This window comes from Ipomoea triloba, chromosome 13, assembly GCF_003576645.1.
Source record: "Ipomoea triloba cultivar NCNSP0323 chromosome 13, ASM357664v1".
Taxonomy (NCBI): Eukaryota; Viridiplantae; Streptophyta; class Magnoliopsida; order Solanales; family Convolvulaceae; genus Ipomoea; species Ipomoea triloba.
The window spans coordinates 4,802,022-4,821,288 of record NC_044928.1 but is presented as its reverse complement, the minus strand read 5'-3'; the positions used below and the strand labels follow the sequence as shown (position 1 = coordinate 4,821,288).

General features: G+C 37.5%; 1 protein-coding gene across 1 annotated transcript; it reads right to left on the bottom strand.

Moving 5' to 3' along the window:
* Positions 1-15,190: 15,190 nt before the first annotated feature.
* On the bottom strand, positions 15,191-15,694 carry LOC116001077. The gene has a single exon (XM_031240977.1). The coding sequence runs from the start codon at positions 15,692-15,694 to the stop codon at positions 15,191-15,193; it is 504 nt and encodes a 167-aa protein (XP_031096837.1).
* Between the last annotated feature and the right edge of the window lie 3,573 nt (positions 15,695-19,267).

Below are 19,267 nucleotides of genomic sequence, written 5' to 3'. Positions count from 1 at the left end.
TTTCCCAAAATTGTTTCCCCACACACACTACTCAACGATAATACTAGATTTAATACAAGGTAGTATAGTCCCCAAAACAATAAGGTTTATTCTTACAAAATGGTATAACTAGTTTGTAGATTATTCACTCATTTTCAAAATAAATATAAGTACGGAGGATTCATAATATAGCATTTCTCAATACTTCTCAATATCATATAAAAGCATAGCTCTCCAAATAATCTCTTTCCAAATAGGTTTAAATATATATAAGTATAAGGAGGAATTCACATCCATATAGTCATTTCAAAACATAGACTTTTCTCAATATCCTTCTCAACATATAATCATAATCATAGATAACTCAAGTCTCATTCTCAATATCAACATAGCATAATAATACATAAGTGGAGGTATCTAATAATTGTTTAATTCATATTTAAATCACCAAGTAAAGCATAAGTATGGAGGTACTCAAATCACCAATAGGAGGATAGGAACGGAGCTTACCTCCACTACCGAACCTTCACACCTATACAATATAAATGGAAACAGGAACTAGAAACCTAAGTGCGCACACCCCGGGGATTCCAAGCCCCAAAGGTAGTTACTAGCCCTAGTAACCCAGGATTTTTGCTACCAGGTTACCCACCCAAACAATAACCAATAAGACCGCAGCCCTAGGTTCTCATATCAATAGCAAATAGAACTGCAGCTCTAAGTGCTCACAATTATCTGGACCGCAGCCCAAGATTCTCGTAACCTCCAATAGTAAAAATATAGATAACCTCCATATAGATTATAAACATAAGTATATTCTCCAAAAATAGGTACATTACTATATAATTCCTCCAAGATAGTAATATTCTTCCAAAATAGTTTTCATAGATATTTTCCATTGCCCGTAGGCTATTCAAATACGCTTCCCAAAACAAGATAGAGTATATATATAATATATACATTTCCAAAATAGGGTTTACATCAAATATAAGATTTATCCTCCAATCATAACATAGCTTATACCATTCAAAATAATTATGGTTTACACTTCCCAAAAATAGTATAGTTGCATACTCTCATAATTTACCATAACATCCTCAATAAATACATGTACACCTATTCGTAGTTTATAAATCATAAGGTAACACCAAAAGATATATATACATTGCTATTTATCACACTTTTAAACCCAAACACATTTTCAAAATATTTAAGGACACTCAATTAGATAAATAGCACATTTGATAGGGAAAGGTAGTTTTGACGGACATAGAAACTTACATCAAAGCCAAAGCTCTCAAAAGCGACCACTCGATCCTAGGCTCATGTCCTAAGCAAGCCACTTTAACGAGGAACCTGTGGACCAATCAAATCCCCATTCAATTACTAATGCTATTATTATCATTTCCACTCAACACTCATACTTGTTCTAATATCAACTCCTTTCTAACAACAAACCCATCAACACCATCCAATTATTAGACCTTCACCCATCCACCCTTACTCCATTATTACTCCAATTAATTATCCCTTCGCTAATACCCAATCATTCCCATCTTTATTCTTTATCTAAATTATCAGTAGCAACTTAGTCATCACATACCCATCCTTCTTATCAACTAACACCATTCATTACCATAATTCCATCATCATTAACTACTAAATTTCACAAAAATCAGCTTTAATCACTATTAAGCTTTGTCATTAGTCCATAACTATTTACAAGTAACCATCATCCAATTAATCACCCTCACTAATCAATTAATAATCAATAGTTCTAGTCACCACCATTAATTAGCTAATATTCACTATTATTGTATAATTAACAAATGATTTAACCCATCATCACCATGATATAATCATCTTCATAATCCTTGATTATCATTAATATCATTAGTCCTTTATTGTCTTAATCTGTATTATAATCCATCATCAAGCTCCACAATCCACCATTATCTTACTAACTACCTCACAATCATCATTAACAATATCCATAATCATACTAAGCTTCATAATCTTTAACCATTATTAACAATTAAACTTAATAATCCCCTAATCATGATAGCATTATCATCAAAGCCACTTCATCATCATCATCTAATTAAACTTCAACAACAACCAACCCAATCATCAACACCATTAACCCATTAACTAAAATTATTACCTTATTTGCGTTTAATCCACCCTAATCCATCTTTCTTCTCTGCTTTGCTCAAGACTCCGCCGGACCACCCCACACCACCGGCAAGGGAGACGCTGCCAAGCAGCCAACCGCCGTCGTCCACTGCTACGCGAAGGAGGACGCTGTCGCTCTGCCCAACCACCGCCGTCGCCTCTGCTTGTCGAGAGGGAGAAAGGAAGAGTGACAGAGGTCCAAGGCGCCACCACCGTCGCCTGCCGTCCACCGCCGGTTCTGCATCGCCGTCGTCGGACTCCGAGCGAGAGAAGAGATACGAAGAGATTGATGGAGGGAGAACGCTGCTGATTTGGGGGTGAATACCATATTAACATTAACGGTTTCATTAATTAAAATATTTGATGGTAATAATCAACATTATAACCACCATTAATATTTAACAATGACAACCAAATTATGGTAAGACACCTTCTTAATGTTTCCATATTTGTAAAGATACCATATGTGACTAGTCCAAATAAGCGGTTAACTTAAGGCTTGGTGAGGATTTTTAAGACACATAATAAAGAGAGAGAGTAACTGAAGTACATAATATTACCAAAACTGAATGGTGGAAACGAAATGGGTACGGTTTGGGTAAGGTTTATCCACCTTTAATGACAAAACTACTAAGCTATATGTCGATGCATAATCGCAGTGGGCAAATTATGATCATAGTTTAGTATTTTATCCTAATTAACCCTTTAAATATAACAAAATTGCCTGTGGGCTAAATTTCGTTATATAACGCAGAGTTAACTACAAGATTTCTTGCCTAAACTTTATGTGATTAATCCTTAATATGTAATTTAACTAAATAAAGATGCTGTAGCTACTCTTTAATTGACCAAAACTGAACATAATCACAATGGCAAGGGTATTTAAAGCCTAATCAAACAAATTAAACCAAAACATGATAGACAATCCTTAGGTATACTCCCAGGAAAGTTGGTTGGTGCTAAGGCTCCATTAAAAACCAACTCCTTAGACAGAGTAGCGTCGCAAGGGGACTAGTAGCAATATGGCTGAAGGCACTATGGCAGTTTCAGCCAGCAAGGCGTTTTAAGCCAGGGCCATAAAACTAGTGTTCTTACCCAAGAAACTTTCTTAAATTATGTGTTCTCATATTTGAAGTAAAATCGTTTGGTTGATCTATATAAATGTAGATTGACCTAAGGATAAGGCTTTAAATAGGGTAGTACTATGAAAAGTTTTATGTACTTTATGTGCTTTGAAATCCTCCAAAAGAAGTGGAGTATTGACTGAAAAAGTAAGAATATGCATAATCTATTCTTAAAGGCACTACATTCACCTAAAAGGCACTAAAACATGCATAATAAGCATATAATTCAGTCCTAAAAGACTCTAAATTCAATCTTAATGAACATGCTTTTCTATTGATATAAATATAACAATCAAATAATATAATTAGTGCAATAAAGAAAAACATATATAGCATGCTCATATTATGCATATTACGAACTCAAACTCCACAATTAAATATTTATACTGTAACACTGAATACAATTTAAACCGAATATTCAATATTAAAATTAAAATTCAAACAAATTAAAACTTAATAATTTGTTCAAAATTGAATAATAATTTAATTATGAATTTAATACCACAATAAAGGAAAAAACTAAAGGACATTAATATTCCAAAATAAGCAATTACCAAATATTTACCATTTTTGCCAAATAATACACAATATTAAATTAGGTAATATTAATAGGCAATAATAAACTTAATAATTACCATTTACCTAAATTTAATATGTATAATGTTACTATATATTTACCATTTGTCAAAGTAATATATATAATATTAAATATGGTAATATTAATATGGCAAATATTTAAACAAATTAACTGCCATTTACCAAAATTTAATATATATAATATAAATATGACAAATATAAATATGGTAAATAAAATATATGGTAAATAACTATAATTGCAATTAATTAAAATGGAAATTAGCTGTACGTACCAGCGCTGATGAAGCTCAACATATATAACATCATATTAGAATAAAATATGATGGTTTTTGCCCATATTTGTGCATGTATAAACTCACAGCATTTATAAGCATGTATATATTTTTAAGGCAAATATTTACAATATATGGTAAAAGAATCAAAATTGCTTTTTGATTAAGAAATTTACCAGTACGGCCATACGTACTCCTCCATCTTCTTCATCTTTGATTAAAACCAAAACCAAAGCCACTAGCATCGCCGACCGAAATAAGGAGCAACAGCAGCCTGATGTCGCCGACGTCGCCTGAAGGATGCAACGGACCAACGCTCGCCGCCGATCGCGATGCCAGAAGTCGAAGCAGCAGCGGCGGTAATGAAATCCGCATCCGTCCACCACCTTCCACCGTAGCAGCGTCGCGAACCAGCCAATTTCCGCCGTCGTCGTCCATGGCAGCGTGAGGAGCAGCCAAGACCAGTCGCCGACCGCCGACTCCCTAACGGAGAAGAGAACGCGAAGATGCAAACCAGCCCATCTCCTCCGCATCTCGCTGCTCCGCCGATCGCGTCCATCATATGTCGTCATCCATGTACGCTGTGCGACGGTGATACCCATAGCTTGCCGTCGTTGCTACCGTCAAAGAAGGCTCGTAGTCGCCGCTCAGATCACCGGCGAAAACAATATAATCCAGTTAGTTATGCCAGATTTTTTTTTAATTAAATCCGAAGAAAAAAATTTTCAGGCAATAGGTAATAATGCAATGCTAAATTCCGAAAAAATAAACATGTACTAAAACTCTATGTACACGAAATTAATATTAATTTTTCAAAATAATATTTGTATCCAAAACAATACAACAAACTAGGCAGATATTATTTGACACTGATACCAACTGTAAGTCTAAATTTATTACATAATACCATAATATGCAATAAGCAGGATCGTACTAACCTCTAACCATAGCTCTTAATCGTATAGCCTGGACTGCTTGTAATAGCGGAAGCGGAACACCTCTTGAACGGTAGGCCGTCAACCATCTTTGGCTTATACTTGGTATTTCTAAGGAGTATGAGTACCATGTCTGTAGGCACTATATGATTGTCTGTCCTGCATCACATCACTGCAGGCTTATATAGGCATATGGTGGATTGGACTAAACCTAGATGTCCAATCCAACCTATAGCTTAATGGGCCTAGCCCACTTGCACCACATTATTATTAAGGTCCATATTGGGAAATGTCTTACACCTCGCCCCCACCAACGGTGTCCCCCATCGACCACCTACCCTCAACCAAGCCCCAAAAGGTTTATTCATCGGAACTATAGCCAAGTTGAAACGCCAAGCACAAAAGCCATCAAAATGACCAATTATGCCACATAGAAAACAAAATTGAGGAAGACATTCATACTTGAAAGAGACCCAGAACCACCCCCCCGCCCTCCCCTCTTTTTTCAACTTTAGGCATTGCTTAAGAGGTTTGGAAACGTCTAAGCCTATCCTAATACAAAGGAAAACCCTCCACATACCCTTAAAAATTCGATCATCCACCCGCCGAAACTACCCCCATAGAATTACCAATTCCCTCCGCCACCTTAGTAGACATAGAATCACTCGGGAAATCATGTACTTTCACCCAAAAATCAGCATTCAACATGCACACAACTATAGGAGTCTCACCATCCTTAAGGCAGTGCAACACCAAAAAATGTTGCTCATACGACCAAGGTCCCTGATGGGGGAAGGACGAAATGTCGGGATCTAACACTCGGAAGGAGGTGGATGACCGATGGTGAAGTTAGGGAATTCATTAAAAGTAAGGCGGCGTGCGAAAGGCGGTCTGAGAAGTTTCTTAAAAGCGATGGAAGGCAGTTGCATATTTTGCGCTGGAGATATGGAAGGAAGATCAAAATAGATTAAGAAAGTAGCCAAATATAATAAGGAAAGAAATCCTAAAGCATTTATGGTAGTTTAGGGTTACCAAAGGGGAGAAATCCCTCATACCTTGTATAAATAGGGGTGTAAAGCCTTGAGAAAGGCCAAGCAATTCAACATCGAATCATAAACCCTCTCTAGACACTTTACAACACATGTACCCAACTCATCAAAAAAGATAGTGAAATTTCAGCTTGGCACCGCCCAAAAAAGGCTCGTGATTTTCATATTTTGGTTTCCACGTAAAAATCCTTGTGTCTATTTATTTTTTCCTTCACTATTATTTATTATTATTTATTTGATCGGTTGTATTGGCTACCCGTTCGACCATCCCAAAATGGATACAACCAATAGTCCCTCCACCACTCTAGTCACATCCACCTCATAATAAAAATATAGCAAAAATTGATTATTCTTTTTTTTTTTTAAATTGATTATTCTTAAGATCAGTAAAGGTCACACCTCTCCCAGGATGCCTAACAAACGCCATGATATCCTTGAAGAACTAGAATTTTATTGGATGATCCATCACAAGTACCTGGTAATTCGTGTATACGGGTTCGTTAACGGGTCGACACGATAACGACACGAACAGGATAAGGCTAAACACGAACACGACATGTTAAGGTTAACGGGTTTAAATTTTTAACACGAACACGAACACGATTTGTTAACGAGTTAAAGAGGTTTACACGATAGACACATTTTGTTAACAGGTTTCAAGTCGTGTCGACACAATATGACACGGAACCCATTTAGACCAGCTAAACCTATTAATATTTTTTAAACGAAACTAAAATTTCAAATTAAGTTATATAAATAAGAAATAAAACCTACAATTCAATCCATCAAACAAACTAATAAAAAATCAATTTATAACATTCATAAAATGATAAAATAACATCCAACAATCATAATTAAAGAAGTCCATACTAATTTTTAGAATAAAATTGAACACAATAATTGGTGTAGAATTTTGGTCTAATGTAGTAAATTCATCGTTAGTCATGTTCATGATATCTTTTGTACTGTAATCTCATTCATCACAATGGTTCTTACCTAAATGATAATGGTTCTTAGCGAGTTATAAACAGGTTTGTGTAAACGGGTTCGTGCAAATGGGTGAACACGATAATATTAACGAGTTAAACGGGTTCTTAACGGGTTAACCCGTTAAGACACGAAACATAACGGGTTCTTAATGGGTTAACCCATTAACGACCCGGGATATGTTAAGGCTAAACACTAATCTGTTATTTTCGTGTCCGGTCTCGTGTCGTGTCCATAATTTTCAGGTCTAATCACAAGCTTCCCAACCACCAAAATTGATCCGTGGGAGCATGAACTACATCATCTGCGGTAAACACCCACCTTTGTCTTCCTACCCCCAATACTAAGTGCCGCACATTCATCTGCCAGACTCTGGAAAGAAGAAACCATCACAAAAAAAAAAAAAAAACCAACAGACCACACAAACCCATCACAAAAGAACGTGGAAGAACCAAAGAGAAGTCAACTCGTCATAAAGCTAAGAAACGAGAGAGAAATCTAGAATAATATATATATTAAGACTTATGATTCTAATATAAAATTATTTTTGCCAAATAAGCTGCTACATCAAAGAAATGAAAATGATAAAGTAAATAAAACATGATTGAGCATTTAGATAGGGAAAACATGAAAGGATGATTTTTTTTTTAACGAAGTCTTATGACATCTACAATGTTGTTTCTTAAACATTGTAATTTCTTCTTTACGTCATCAATACAATATTTATTTGTCAATACGTCATCACAAAAATCATTATATATATATATATATATATATATATATATATATATATATGATTTTACAGTGATTTTGTTTAGATATTGAAGATACTTTCTTGAGATGACGATTTTACCTTTAAAATATAAAATACGGCAACATTTCGCTGTTAATTTGGCCAGAAGGACCAAAACTGATAAAAATAACAAAGTTAGGCACCAAAATTGAAAACATTTAAAGTTATGCACCAAAATTGATAAAACTCAAAAGTCGTGGGACTAAAAGTAATATTAATTCTTTTTCCTAAGTAGAGAAGTTTTATCCTCTCTTTTATCATATTGGAGGCGCCTTTAAAATAAGAAGATGATATAGGTGATATTAACGGCTAATTTTTTTTTTTGAAGGTAAACGTAGCTATTCCATTAATTCATAACATAAAACGTTTACATCAACGAAATGGTAAACCATTCCTTACAGTCAGACATAGAAACAACTTTTCTAACTATGCTATAGAAAACTTGAATCGCAGACTGTTTCATAACTAGGAAGCTATGTTCCTTCAAGGAGCTTAAAGCTTCATCAAAGATCTGGGTCTTCGTCATCATTCTTTTTTGCTCGCCCAGGATAAGATCAACACTTGCCGAAACCAAACTAAACGATTTATACTAATGATAATGAAAAGCTCGTGAAAGTAACGAGATGAAAAAAGCCCGTGAAAGTAACGAGAGGAAAACACAATAATAGAGAAAATAAAAAGTGGTAAAGCCAAAGTAGGGTTGGGAGTTCAAGACTACCAACACAAACCCCAATACCTACCTACTATTATTTTATTCAAAGGGAAAGAAAACGGAAGAAGAAGATCTGTGGCGGTGGTCGGAGGCGGACAGAGCTGCGACGGTGGTCGGGACGGAAGAAGAGCCAGAGCAAACGTAGAAGGTGACCAAAACCGCCAGCTCAAAGCTCCATTAGAGTTCCGGCCGGAGGCAGGCGGTGGAAGCCGAAGTTGAGCAGCAGAGAAAGGCTTTTGGTTTAATTGTGACAATTTTGTACTTAAATTTAAATTATAATAAGAATTAAATCAATCAAAAATATATAGAAATATTAAATTAAACAAAATAGTATATTCAAGTACTTATTAAGTAACTTGAGCATCTTATTTCTAGTTCCTAGTAATAATATTAGGGAAAAAAAGACTTATAAATGGGTAGGTAAGTTTCCATCATTACATTGAGTTCGCCAAGTTTATTTTCTGGTGAAATATTCAAACTTAGAAAGACATTATATGTGCCCTCCTCTGGTGAAGGATTTAAACTTAGACATGATTTATGTGACAAGGTTCAACTCAGAGAATATTGAAAAAAAATTATACATCCAAAAAAATATTGACAAAAATTAAATTTGTGATTTTCTTATACAAAAATCATGCTCAATTACCTTAGCACATGATTGATAATTTGATTTCAAAGAGTAGTCATTATCTTTTCTAACTTGAGGAAACGCATGATTTTCTTTGGTTTTGTTTTAAGCAACAAGCAACTAGGCAAATCCATAAAATTAAATCATGTAAAAGTGCATTTAGATGAGAAAGACCCACTCTAATCATGAGGTCAAAATAGTAAAACCAAAGCTTTTCATTACATACACATAAAAACATTGATACACCACCTAAGAAATCATGACACAAGCTTGTCCAAAAGAAAAAATTGGGAAAAGATAATAAAAATTTAGATTATACATTAGTAAAACTATTTCATATAGAAGTATATTTTCTCATTCTTTTTCGGCAAATTATACCATGGACTCTAGGGCGGAACTGCCAAGGGGCAACATCCCCCACCGACCAAAATTAGACAGCTCCAAAACGACGTCGTTTTGGGTTGTTATACACACACACACACACACACAGAGTTTTTTGCACTTTTAGTCCCACGACTATAGTGGCATTACCGGGATTGATCCACAACAATTCAAACCTTGCAATTTCGGTCCAAGACTATTGTTTTTGTTGCAAAAATTGTCCTTCCGACGGATTTTACATCAATTTCTTGCTAGAAAAAAAAAATTTCCTTTAAAGCAGGGTTAAAAATGGACAGTTATATTTGTTGACATGTTATTCTCTGACCAAAGTGCGAAAAACTTTTAAAAAAGAAAAAAGAAAAAAAATGGCAATTGCAAGAGGAACCCTAATATGCTCTCATTTCATCAAAACAATTGCGAATAAGAGGAAAACATCGATTGCTATCTTCAACACACCATCCATTGCAAAAAAAAAAACAAAAAAAAAAAACTAATTCATTTCTAAAAAGCATGCGATCGCGTCAGCCTGGACTCCAAAATTATTTTGATTTTGGTAAACTAATTAAAGTTAAAACTAATTCATTTCTAAAAGATATGTAGCCAATTTAATCCTAATAAAATTAAGTACAACTTCAGAACTTTTTTTTTAGTTCAAATTTAAAGTTTAAATATTTGATATAATCATTTTCCTCTTGTTCGCAATTGTTTTGATGAGATGAGAGCATATTTAGGGTTCCTCTTGCAATTGCTTTTTTTTTTTTTGTTTTTTTTGTTTTTCTGTTTGTTTGACCTTTTCACACTTTGGTCAGCAGAATAACGGGTCAACAATGTAAATGTCCATTTTAGACCTACTTGAAAGTGGAATTTTTTTTTCGATGAGAAATTGATGGAAAATTCGCTGGTTTTTTTCTTGCGAGAAATTGACGAAAAATCTGCTAGAATGGCCGTTTTTTCAACAAAAAACAATAGTGGTGGACCGAAATTGCAAGATTTGAAAGCTGTGGATCAATCGTAACAGTGCCACTATATATATATATATATATATATATATATATATATATATATATTAATTTCATTTGTTCTGCGTAATTCTCCCAAATTTCCTAAACATTCTTTGCTCTACGCAATTTTGCCTCTACCTCGCCATCGCCTAGTCCGCCTCTGCCTCGTCATCGCTTGGTTAAATGTAAGAATATTGATATATGGGGTTATTTTTTATCATACACGTAAAATGCATGCACAGTGCATGCAAAACACACACTATCAAATATATTATATTAAGACGACTAGTTTTCTTTGCATTATGAACTAAAAGAAAGTAAACAACAAAATACATTTGCTCGTAGTTTATCATAACCCTTAGCTTGTATTGTAATTTTTAATGTATTTTGTATTTGATATTTTGTATTCGAACTTTTTATTTAAACATTTTTTAAATTCATTTTACTTTCACTTCTTCGCCCCCACTAAAAGGAAAATCTGAGTCCGCCCCTACATGGACCAGAGTCTACCTTGTATTGTAGATCCTAGTCCAAAAATAACATTTTGTATATGTAATTGACACATTCTGTACTTGTAGTTGACAGTTTCTGTACTTGGCCTGTAGCTATCATATTATGTGTTAGCAATTATCAAGTTATTTGTTTACATGTATAAAAATTGTTAATTGTAAGTACAGAATGTGTTAACTGAAAATAGATATTTTTTGTATCAAGATTCACAATGCAATATTAACCATGGTACATGTATGACAACTGTTCTGTTGCCAAGCCAAAGCCATTCCACACATCACCATTGTTTTCAATATCTTCTCGTGTTGATAAAAGATATACTATCATGTGTTCCAAATACAGATTAGTGCAATCTACGGGTCTTCTTTATTAAAAATATATATATATATGTGAAAAATATTTTAGCATAAACATAAATTATATTAATATTTAACCACTGCGATATGATCGATGTACGGATGGTAACATTTCATTCATTATAATTATATATATAAAAGTATGAAATTTATATAAACATGATGAACTAATTTTAAAATTTATTAAAATATATAAAATATCCAAGGTAAGAAAGAGCTTTAATTTTATTTTTTCACTTTCACGCACTCTTAATTTTTTGATCAAGTAGGAGGGGGACCCCAAATAGCTAAGCATGATCATTGCAAACCACCTTGCGCATGCAAGGAATGCCCATCATCTCATCAGTGAGAATTTTATTCAGCCCGACGGGAGGATCAATGTAGTCTTTCCAATTTGTCTCTTGAGAGCTCCCAATGGTAGCTAGTCGATCAGCAACAACGTTCTGTTCGTGGAAGGTTGATCGGAGAACAAGCTTCCTGAATCTCGTTTGCCAACCACGGATGTCTTCAACAATCACACGAGCAGGACCTCTGAGCATAGTATGGTTAGTGATCCAATTCAGAACTTCAGTCGCATCAATCTGGACTTCAAGATCACGAATACCTCTGCTCCACGCCCACTGAAGGCCTTTCGCAATGGCCATGGCTTCAATCATCGCCGCAGTGTTCCCTTCAACCCTTGCCGTGAAACCTCTTTGCCACTCCCCGATGATATTGCGTAAAATGCCACCCACGCCTGATCTATTGGAAAAACTCTTGTAGCTTCCATCGACATTAAGAGTCCATTCACAGTTGTTTGCTGCCTTCCACCTGAGCAACATGTCCCTATAGTTCGGTAAATTTCTCGCCATACCTTGCCTAGCAAAGCATTATTAATTTCCTTTGTTGCTTCAATAATCCAGCTCACTTTTCGATGAATACCTAACTCCGTTCCTCAAAAAATTCTGTCATTCCGCCATCTCCAAATCCACCAACATGTAGTAGCAAACATAATGGCCCAGTCATTTTCTGTGTTGTTGTTTCCTCTCTTCTTTGTAATATTCATGTATATCCAGTCCTTTGTTGCCTCCCCGCGGTTAGTGTTTACGTTCCCTCTAATGGCGTTCCATACTATAATCGCTTTGCTGCATGTCCTGAATATGTGTTCCGTTGTTTCCTCCTAATTGTCGCATACTGGACACATGCCATCCTCAGTAAGACCTCTACGCTTGCGCTCGGCATTCCCCATCACTCTATCATGACTCATAGTCCAAAGGAGGAGCTTAAACTTGCTCGGTATTTTAAGTTTCTAGATTGGAGACCACCATGTATCTCGTGTTTGCAAATTATAATTCTTAATCATGTTATAAGCTGATTTAATAGAAAATTTACCAGATGACTCTTGTTTCCAAAACACTTCATCCGGTTCGTCGGCTTCCGTGTCGACTTGCATTTGTTGCAGCTTGGTTGTAATGCTCATTGGGAGGCCATGTATTTCACCCCATTTCCATCTATTCGCTCCTTCCCACATATCAGCAATCGTAGTGTTGACATTATGGATCATGCCCGGATTAGAATGTTCCTCTATTAGCGCCTTGTCTCCAATCCATATGTTCGTCCAAAATTTGGTGTCGTGGCCCTTGATGACTTTGTGGTGGATCCCCGAGCCCACCATATTCATGACTTTAGTAATTCCTCTCCATGCATTGGACGCCACCTTATTGCATTGGAATATCTCCTTGCGCTTCTTAAGTTTAGCATACTTTGAGGTAAGCACCTTAGTCCAAAGTTTATCACCCTCAATTAGAATCCTCCAACCAAGCTTTGCCATGATCGCCATGTTCGTTTTTTTCGTTGTTTTAATGCCAAGGCCCCCAAATTCTTTGGGTTTCGTGACATTCTCCCAGTTAGCAAGGTGGCATCTCCTTTTTTTCATTAGTGCTGCCCCATATGAAATCCCTTACTCGTTTATCAATTTCCTCAAGGATTCTCACCGGTAGCATCGTCGTTTGCATGACGTAGTAAGGGATGGAGCTACGAGCATATTGAGCGAGGACGCGCCTACCAGCTAAGGTAAGAAGTTTTGTCTTCCATCCCTCCAGTTTTGAATCCAGTCTATCTAGAATAGAACTGAACATGTTGTTGGCTACTCTCTCATGGATAGACGGGACTCCCAAGTATTTTCCTAAATCGTATGACTGAGGTATTCCTGCCATCTCTGTTAATCTTTGTGCTTCGTCAATGTTGACATATTTGGAGAAAAAAATCTGAGATTTACCTAGACTTACTTTATGTCCGGATGCTTGGCTAAATTTGTCCAAGCACTCTTTAATAGTCAAAATCTATTCCTGCGAAGCTTCGGTAAAAAGAACCATATCATCAGCAAAAAAATAAATGAAACAGAGTAGGACTATGCTTGGATGTGTGAATTCCTTTCCATTTTCCTTTTCGGACCTCCTCTCTAATTAGATGGTTCAACCTTTCCATGCAAAGGACGAAAAGATAGGGTGATATGGAGTCTCCTTGTCTAATCCCCCTTGTAGGCTTGATCCAATCAATTTGCTTGCCATTCCAGATAATACTTAGTCTAGTTGTTTCGACGCATGTCATAATGTTACGAACCCAGTCTTCCCTTAAACCTGCATCCTCAAGTGTACCCCTTATAAAGGACCAATCCAGCCAATCATATGCCTTCTCAAGATCGATTTTAATAACCATATATTTTTTTCCATTCTGAGCAGTTCGCATCGTATGAAGAACTTCTTGGTAGATAAGAACATTGTCCACAATTTGCCTTTCTGGAACAAAACTACTCTGTTCGGGTCCAACAAGTTCCTTAAGGATGGGCTTGATCCTGTTGGTCATTGTTTTTGTGATGATTTTGTAGATCACATTACAAAAGGCTAATAGGTCTAAATTGGCTCATGCTTTCAGGGTTTTGGGTTTTAGGAATGATGGTCACTAAAGTATCATTGATTCCATCATCTAGCTTCCCCTTGTTGATAAAATCCATAACTTGTTTATACACTGAGTTTCCAACCACTGTCCAAGTTTTTTGGTAGAAATCGGCGTGAAACCCATCTGGTCCAGGAGCTTTAAGTGGAGCCATTTCAAAAAGTGCAATTTTAACCTCCTCGATAGTAATTTGTTTATAGACATCTTCTCATTTGTTCCCATCTAAAACTGGAAATTTATTTGTTCCCATCTAAAACTGGAAATTTACCTTTCAAGATCCCATTAACATCACTTTCAGTTTCCTTCGAGAATAGCTCGCTATAAAAGTCATTCACCATTCTTTCCATATCATTGTTGTTAAAACAATATCCATCCTCTACCTTAAGCTGGAACCTTTGTCTCTTGGCTTTCTTCATGTTAACCATTGTATGATAAAACTTTGTATTCAAGTCTCCAGAAGAAATCCAATTTTCCTAGGATTGCTGAAACCAGAAAATTTCCTCTTGGTGCAGTGTGTCCTCCAACTCTCTCCTTAACTTCTTTTCAAGCTTAATTAACCCCAGATGATGTTCATTATCCAGTACCTTTTGGATCCTCTCCAATCTTTAGTCAATATCTTTTTTCTTTGGTGTATATTCCCAAAGGTAATATTATTCCAGGCTTTCAGGGTGGTTGCCATATTCTTAGAGTTGTTCCAGACAATATCTTCCTTGTTCCAATTATCACCGACAATATTTAAGAAGTTGGGATGGGTTGCTCAAGAGCCTTGGTATCTAAAATCGCTTGTCCTAACCTCAGACCAATCGCCAATAGAGATTAAGATGGGGCAGTGGTCCGAATTAATAGCAGCTAGGTGATGAACTTTTGTTTTAGTAGATCTTTCCAACCAGTCAATTGAGCAGAGAGCTCTGTCAAGCCTGGCCCCTCTAAAATTGGAATTCTCATTTCCTCTCTTCCAAGTAAAACATTGTCCATTGAATCCCAAATCCACAAGAGCTTCGTAAAAAATCCATTCGTTGAACTTGGCACTTCTGTGGTTATCAAAGCTTCCTGGGTTGCTAACTTCCTCCCTTTTAGTTACCGAGTTGAAATCTCCTGTAGCTATTCGATGATTATTAATGTTGAGTTTTTCCTTTTTGAGAGTGTTCCATAATTTATTACGTAAATGAGCCATGGGACTGGCATGCACCACAGCTAAGTTCCAAATATCTGCATTGCCACTACTAATCTCCAATAACATGAATTGAGCATTTGTCCCCATAACTATAACATTTAAAGGATCATTCCAAAGAGACTAGATACCACCGCTAAAACCAACAGCTTCGATTCTAGCCCAGTTATCAAAACCCAACTTTTTGCAAACTGTATCAGCATTGGCACCCGACATCTTGGTCTCCAATAAGCAAAGCATACCCAGCTTATGGCACTTAATCAACCATCTGGCATCTCTAAGGAACTCCTTAGACGCCGTCCCTTGGCAATTCCAGATAATGATCTGCATGGGAAACAGACAAGAAGAAAGAGAGGACGAAAAAACACAACAGGACAAATAGGCCAACGACAAAGGAAACAAACAAAGGCAAGGAGAAAACGCACAAAAGAAAGACACAACCTGGACGACAAGCATAAGGCCGGAGCAAAGACTCTAGGCTTCCGCTTCCATCTCCATCTCCTCACTACTCTTATCTCTCAGTCCTGAACGGTGGTCGGAATGCACCGTGGTGGATTCCGTATTGATGCCTGACGGTGGGTCGCCATGGTGTTTAGTGAACAACATGGTTTGGGCATCAATAATTGCCTCCTCATTATAAAAGTCATTCTGGACGCGTAGAACACTCGTGGCTCCTTGCTTATTTCCATGGACCACAATATGTTCCTCAGTCGCAGCAGCCATGTTTCTTCCCCTACCTGGTTTCCTGCCTTCACATCGCTCATTAGTTGTCTTAGTTTGTATAGGAATTTCCTTGTGCTTTCCATGCAAATTATTCCCCTCGATTTGCTTCTCATTAATTAGAACGGTCGGTCTCTTCCCCTTGGTCGAGTAGTGGCTTTTATTTTGGTTATTCACATTGTCGTCCCTTATGCTAACATCATTTTCCTGAAGTTGGTTCTCCCAAGTATTCTCCACCTCAGCAGTCTCCGTGTTATTCTACCGCTCATTACCTTCCTCGTTTAACGCTTGAAAGCGAGAGGCCGTATTGTATGTTTCCACAGAACTCTTCTGTTTGCCTTCCTTATGCTGGGTGTTTCTTGCATTTACAAGCCCTCTATAGTCTCTGTTTTCTTGACTTTTAGAGTACTTTCTTCTCGGTTTCACTACAATCGTCCATGATCCATAATCTTCCGTAACCTCTGCCTTATCAAGGTAGGTTCCCTACTATGGTTCCCGTTTCCTTTTTTATTACCGTCGTGCTCACTTCTGCATCTAGTGGTTGCCAACGGCTTGCCCTCCCCATTCTGATTCATGTTCTATTCTTCACTGTTGTCAGCATTTTGATTTTTTGAACAACTATCTACATTGTGCCCGTAAAGTCCGCATTTGAAACATATGAGGTGTAATTCCTCGTACACAATCGGTTGAACTCTCCTTCTTAACATAAATTTAGACAACAGTGGTTTTGTAATGTCCACTTCCACGCATATTCTAGCAAAACTTGCCCGTGAGACCAGGCTGGTTGCTGTGTCTATATTTATTGGTCAGCCTATCTTTTTCCCAACTTTCATTAGAAAATTGTAATCAAAATATTCAACTGACAAACACGGGAAACGAACCCAAACAATCATGCTTTTAGTTTTGTCTGTAAAAGGATCGAAATTTGGGATCCATTCTTTGACGATCAAATAGTGATCAAGAACCATCCATGGACCCCCGTATTTAGCGAATTCATAATCGTCCACGAAAGCAAACTTGGCAAGGTAATAACCATTTTCCATGGTTACTAGCTCCATTCGTGCCTTCGGATGCCAGATAGCCGTGAGTCTTTTAAGGAGATAGGTGTAGCCGACATTTCTCCCCATTACTTTCACGATAAAGATTGTCTCCACTTTGCTCTTAGTCTCACCTTCTCCTCCTTGGTTAGTCTTATAACTGGACATCCCCCATCGACGTCTGTGTCACCATCTTCCTCCTTATCATCTGACACTAGATCAATCTCCTCTAGTATTTGCTTATTCCCTGTGGATTCATTTGCTACTATCTGCTTAAAAGAAAGGGTACCTGTGGTGGTGCTTTCACTAGTGTTAACCGGAGTCTCGCAGGCCTGCTTCTCTGGAGCGTCTCCCATCGGGGACTCCGTAGATGTTTTCGATTTCTTCTTGCTTCGCTCCAAAATATCTTGGATTTCCAACGGCCTTGCTGGCGATGGCGTTCCGTCGTTTTCAGAGAGCATTCTAATGGCAATTTCTCGAAGAATCTGGGTTCGCAGAGAGAAGAGCTTTCTTTTGTAGGGGTGTAATTTTTCACGCACTCTTAATTAGCTGCAAACTACTAAGTCAGTCACCACTAGCTTTCACTCTTTCAAGGAGATAATTAATCGGAAATCTGATCACAACACAACCATTTTCTTTTACAGTTTTGTTCCGCTCCTTGGGTTTTCTTAGGATATCCCGAGTCTTTTCATGGCTATTGTTGTTTAAATTTATCTACTAATAAGGTGTTCGTTTTTCGCCTTGTGCGTTTCGATGAGGCCGTTTTTTCCTTTTTCCACTAATGTGTCTCTACAGGCTGCTCCCAAACAATTAGAGTCGTGAGGTGTTGCTACTGTGGTTGTGGAGCGTTCTAATTCCACTGATTTAGACTCAGGGTCGCAGTGTGAGGCTGTGCTGGAGCTGGTTGCGTCCAGCAACTCACGAACCGTGACTGATCTGTCAGTTCGGCCTGCGCGTCCTCGTACACGGCGGTCTCATCGCGGGCTGCCTCGGTCTCATCCGATGACGTTACGGAGCATGTCATGGGGGCCGGAGGCTTTGGTTTCTCAGGTTGATGTCTCCGAACCTAGCTACGTGCTTTTCACAGGCTGTACTTTATCCCTAGTGGCGAGAGGCTATGGATCTTGAGTTCAACGCTTTGCTGCATAATAACATTTGGCGGTTGGTCCAGTTGGAGTTTGGTATGAATGTTGTTGGGTGCAAGTGGGTCTTTCGTGTTAAACGAAAGGTTGATGGTTCAATGGAGCGGTATAAAGTTCGGTTGGTTGTGAAAGGTTTTAATCAAGTTGAGAGTCAGGACTTCTTTGAGACCTTCAGTTCGGTGGTCAAGCCTACTACGGTACAGCTGCTCCTATCTTTAGCTGTCTCGCGAGGTTGGTTTATTCGGCAGTTGGACATTCACAATGCCTTTCTAAACGGTAATCTTTTGCAGATAGTCTACATGCGTCAGCCTCTAGGTTACGAGGACAAATCCCTTCTTACTCATGTCTGTCTTTTGCAGCGGTCGCTCTACGGCCTTAAACAGTCTCCTCAGGCCTGGTTTACTAGGCTCCATGATTTTCTAGTGTCAATTGAATTTCGTCCCTCTAAGATTAATGTTTCTCTGTTCATATATTCTGACGGTGTTGTGCAGCTTTATTTGCTTGTTTATGTAGATGACATCTTAGTGATGGGCTCGGATTATGTGCGTGTGGATAATCTTGTGGCGAGCATGGGTCGTGAATTTAAAGTCAGTGATATTGGTCGTCCCTCCTTTTTCCTCGGTATTGAGACGATTACGCATGGTGATTGAATGTTGTTGTCTCAGCAGCGCTGTATGAAGGATATCATAAAGGGCGCCGATGTTGTTGATTGGAAGGCGTTGGTTACGCCTGTCTCACTGGTTCGGTCAGATGAGGAAACTGAA

Coding starts and splice junctions, on each gene's coding strand:
- LOC116001077 (XM_031240977.1), bottom strand. CDS start 15,694: ATGGGGACAAATGCTCAATTCATGTTATTGGAGATTAGTAGTGGCAAT.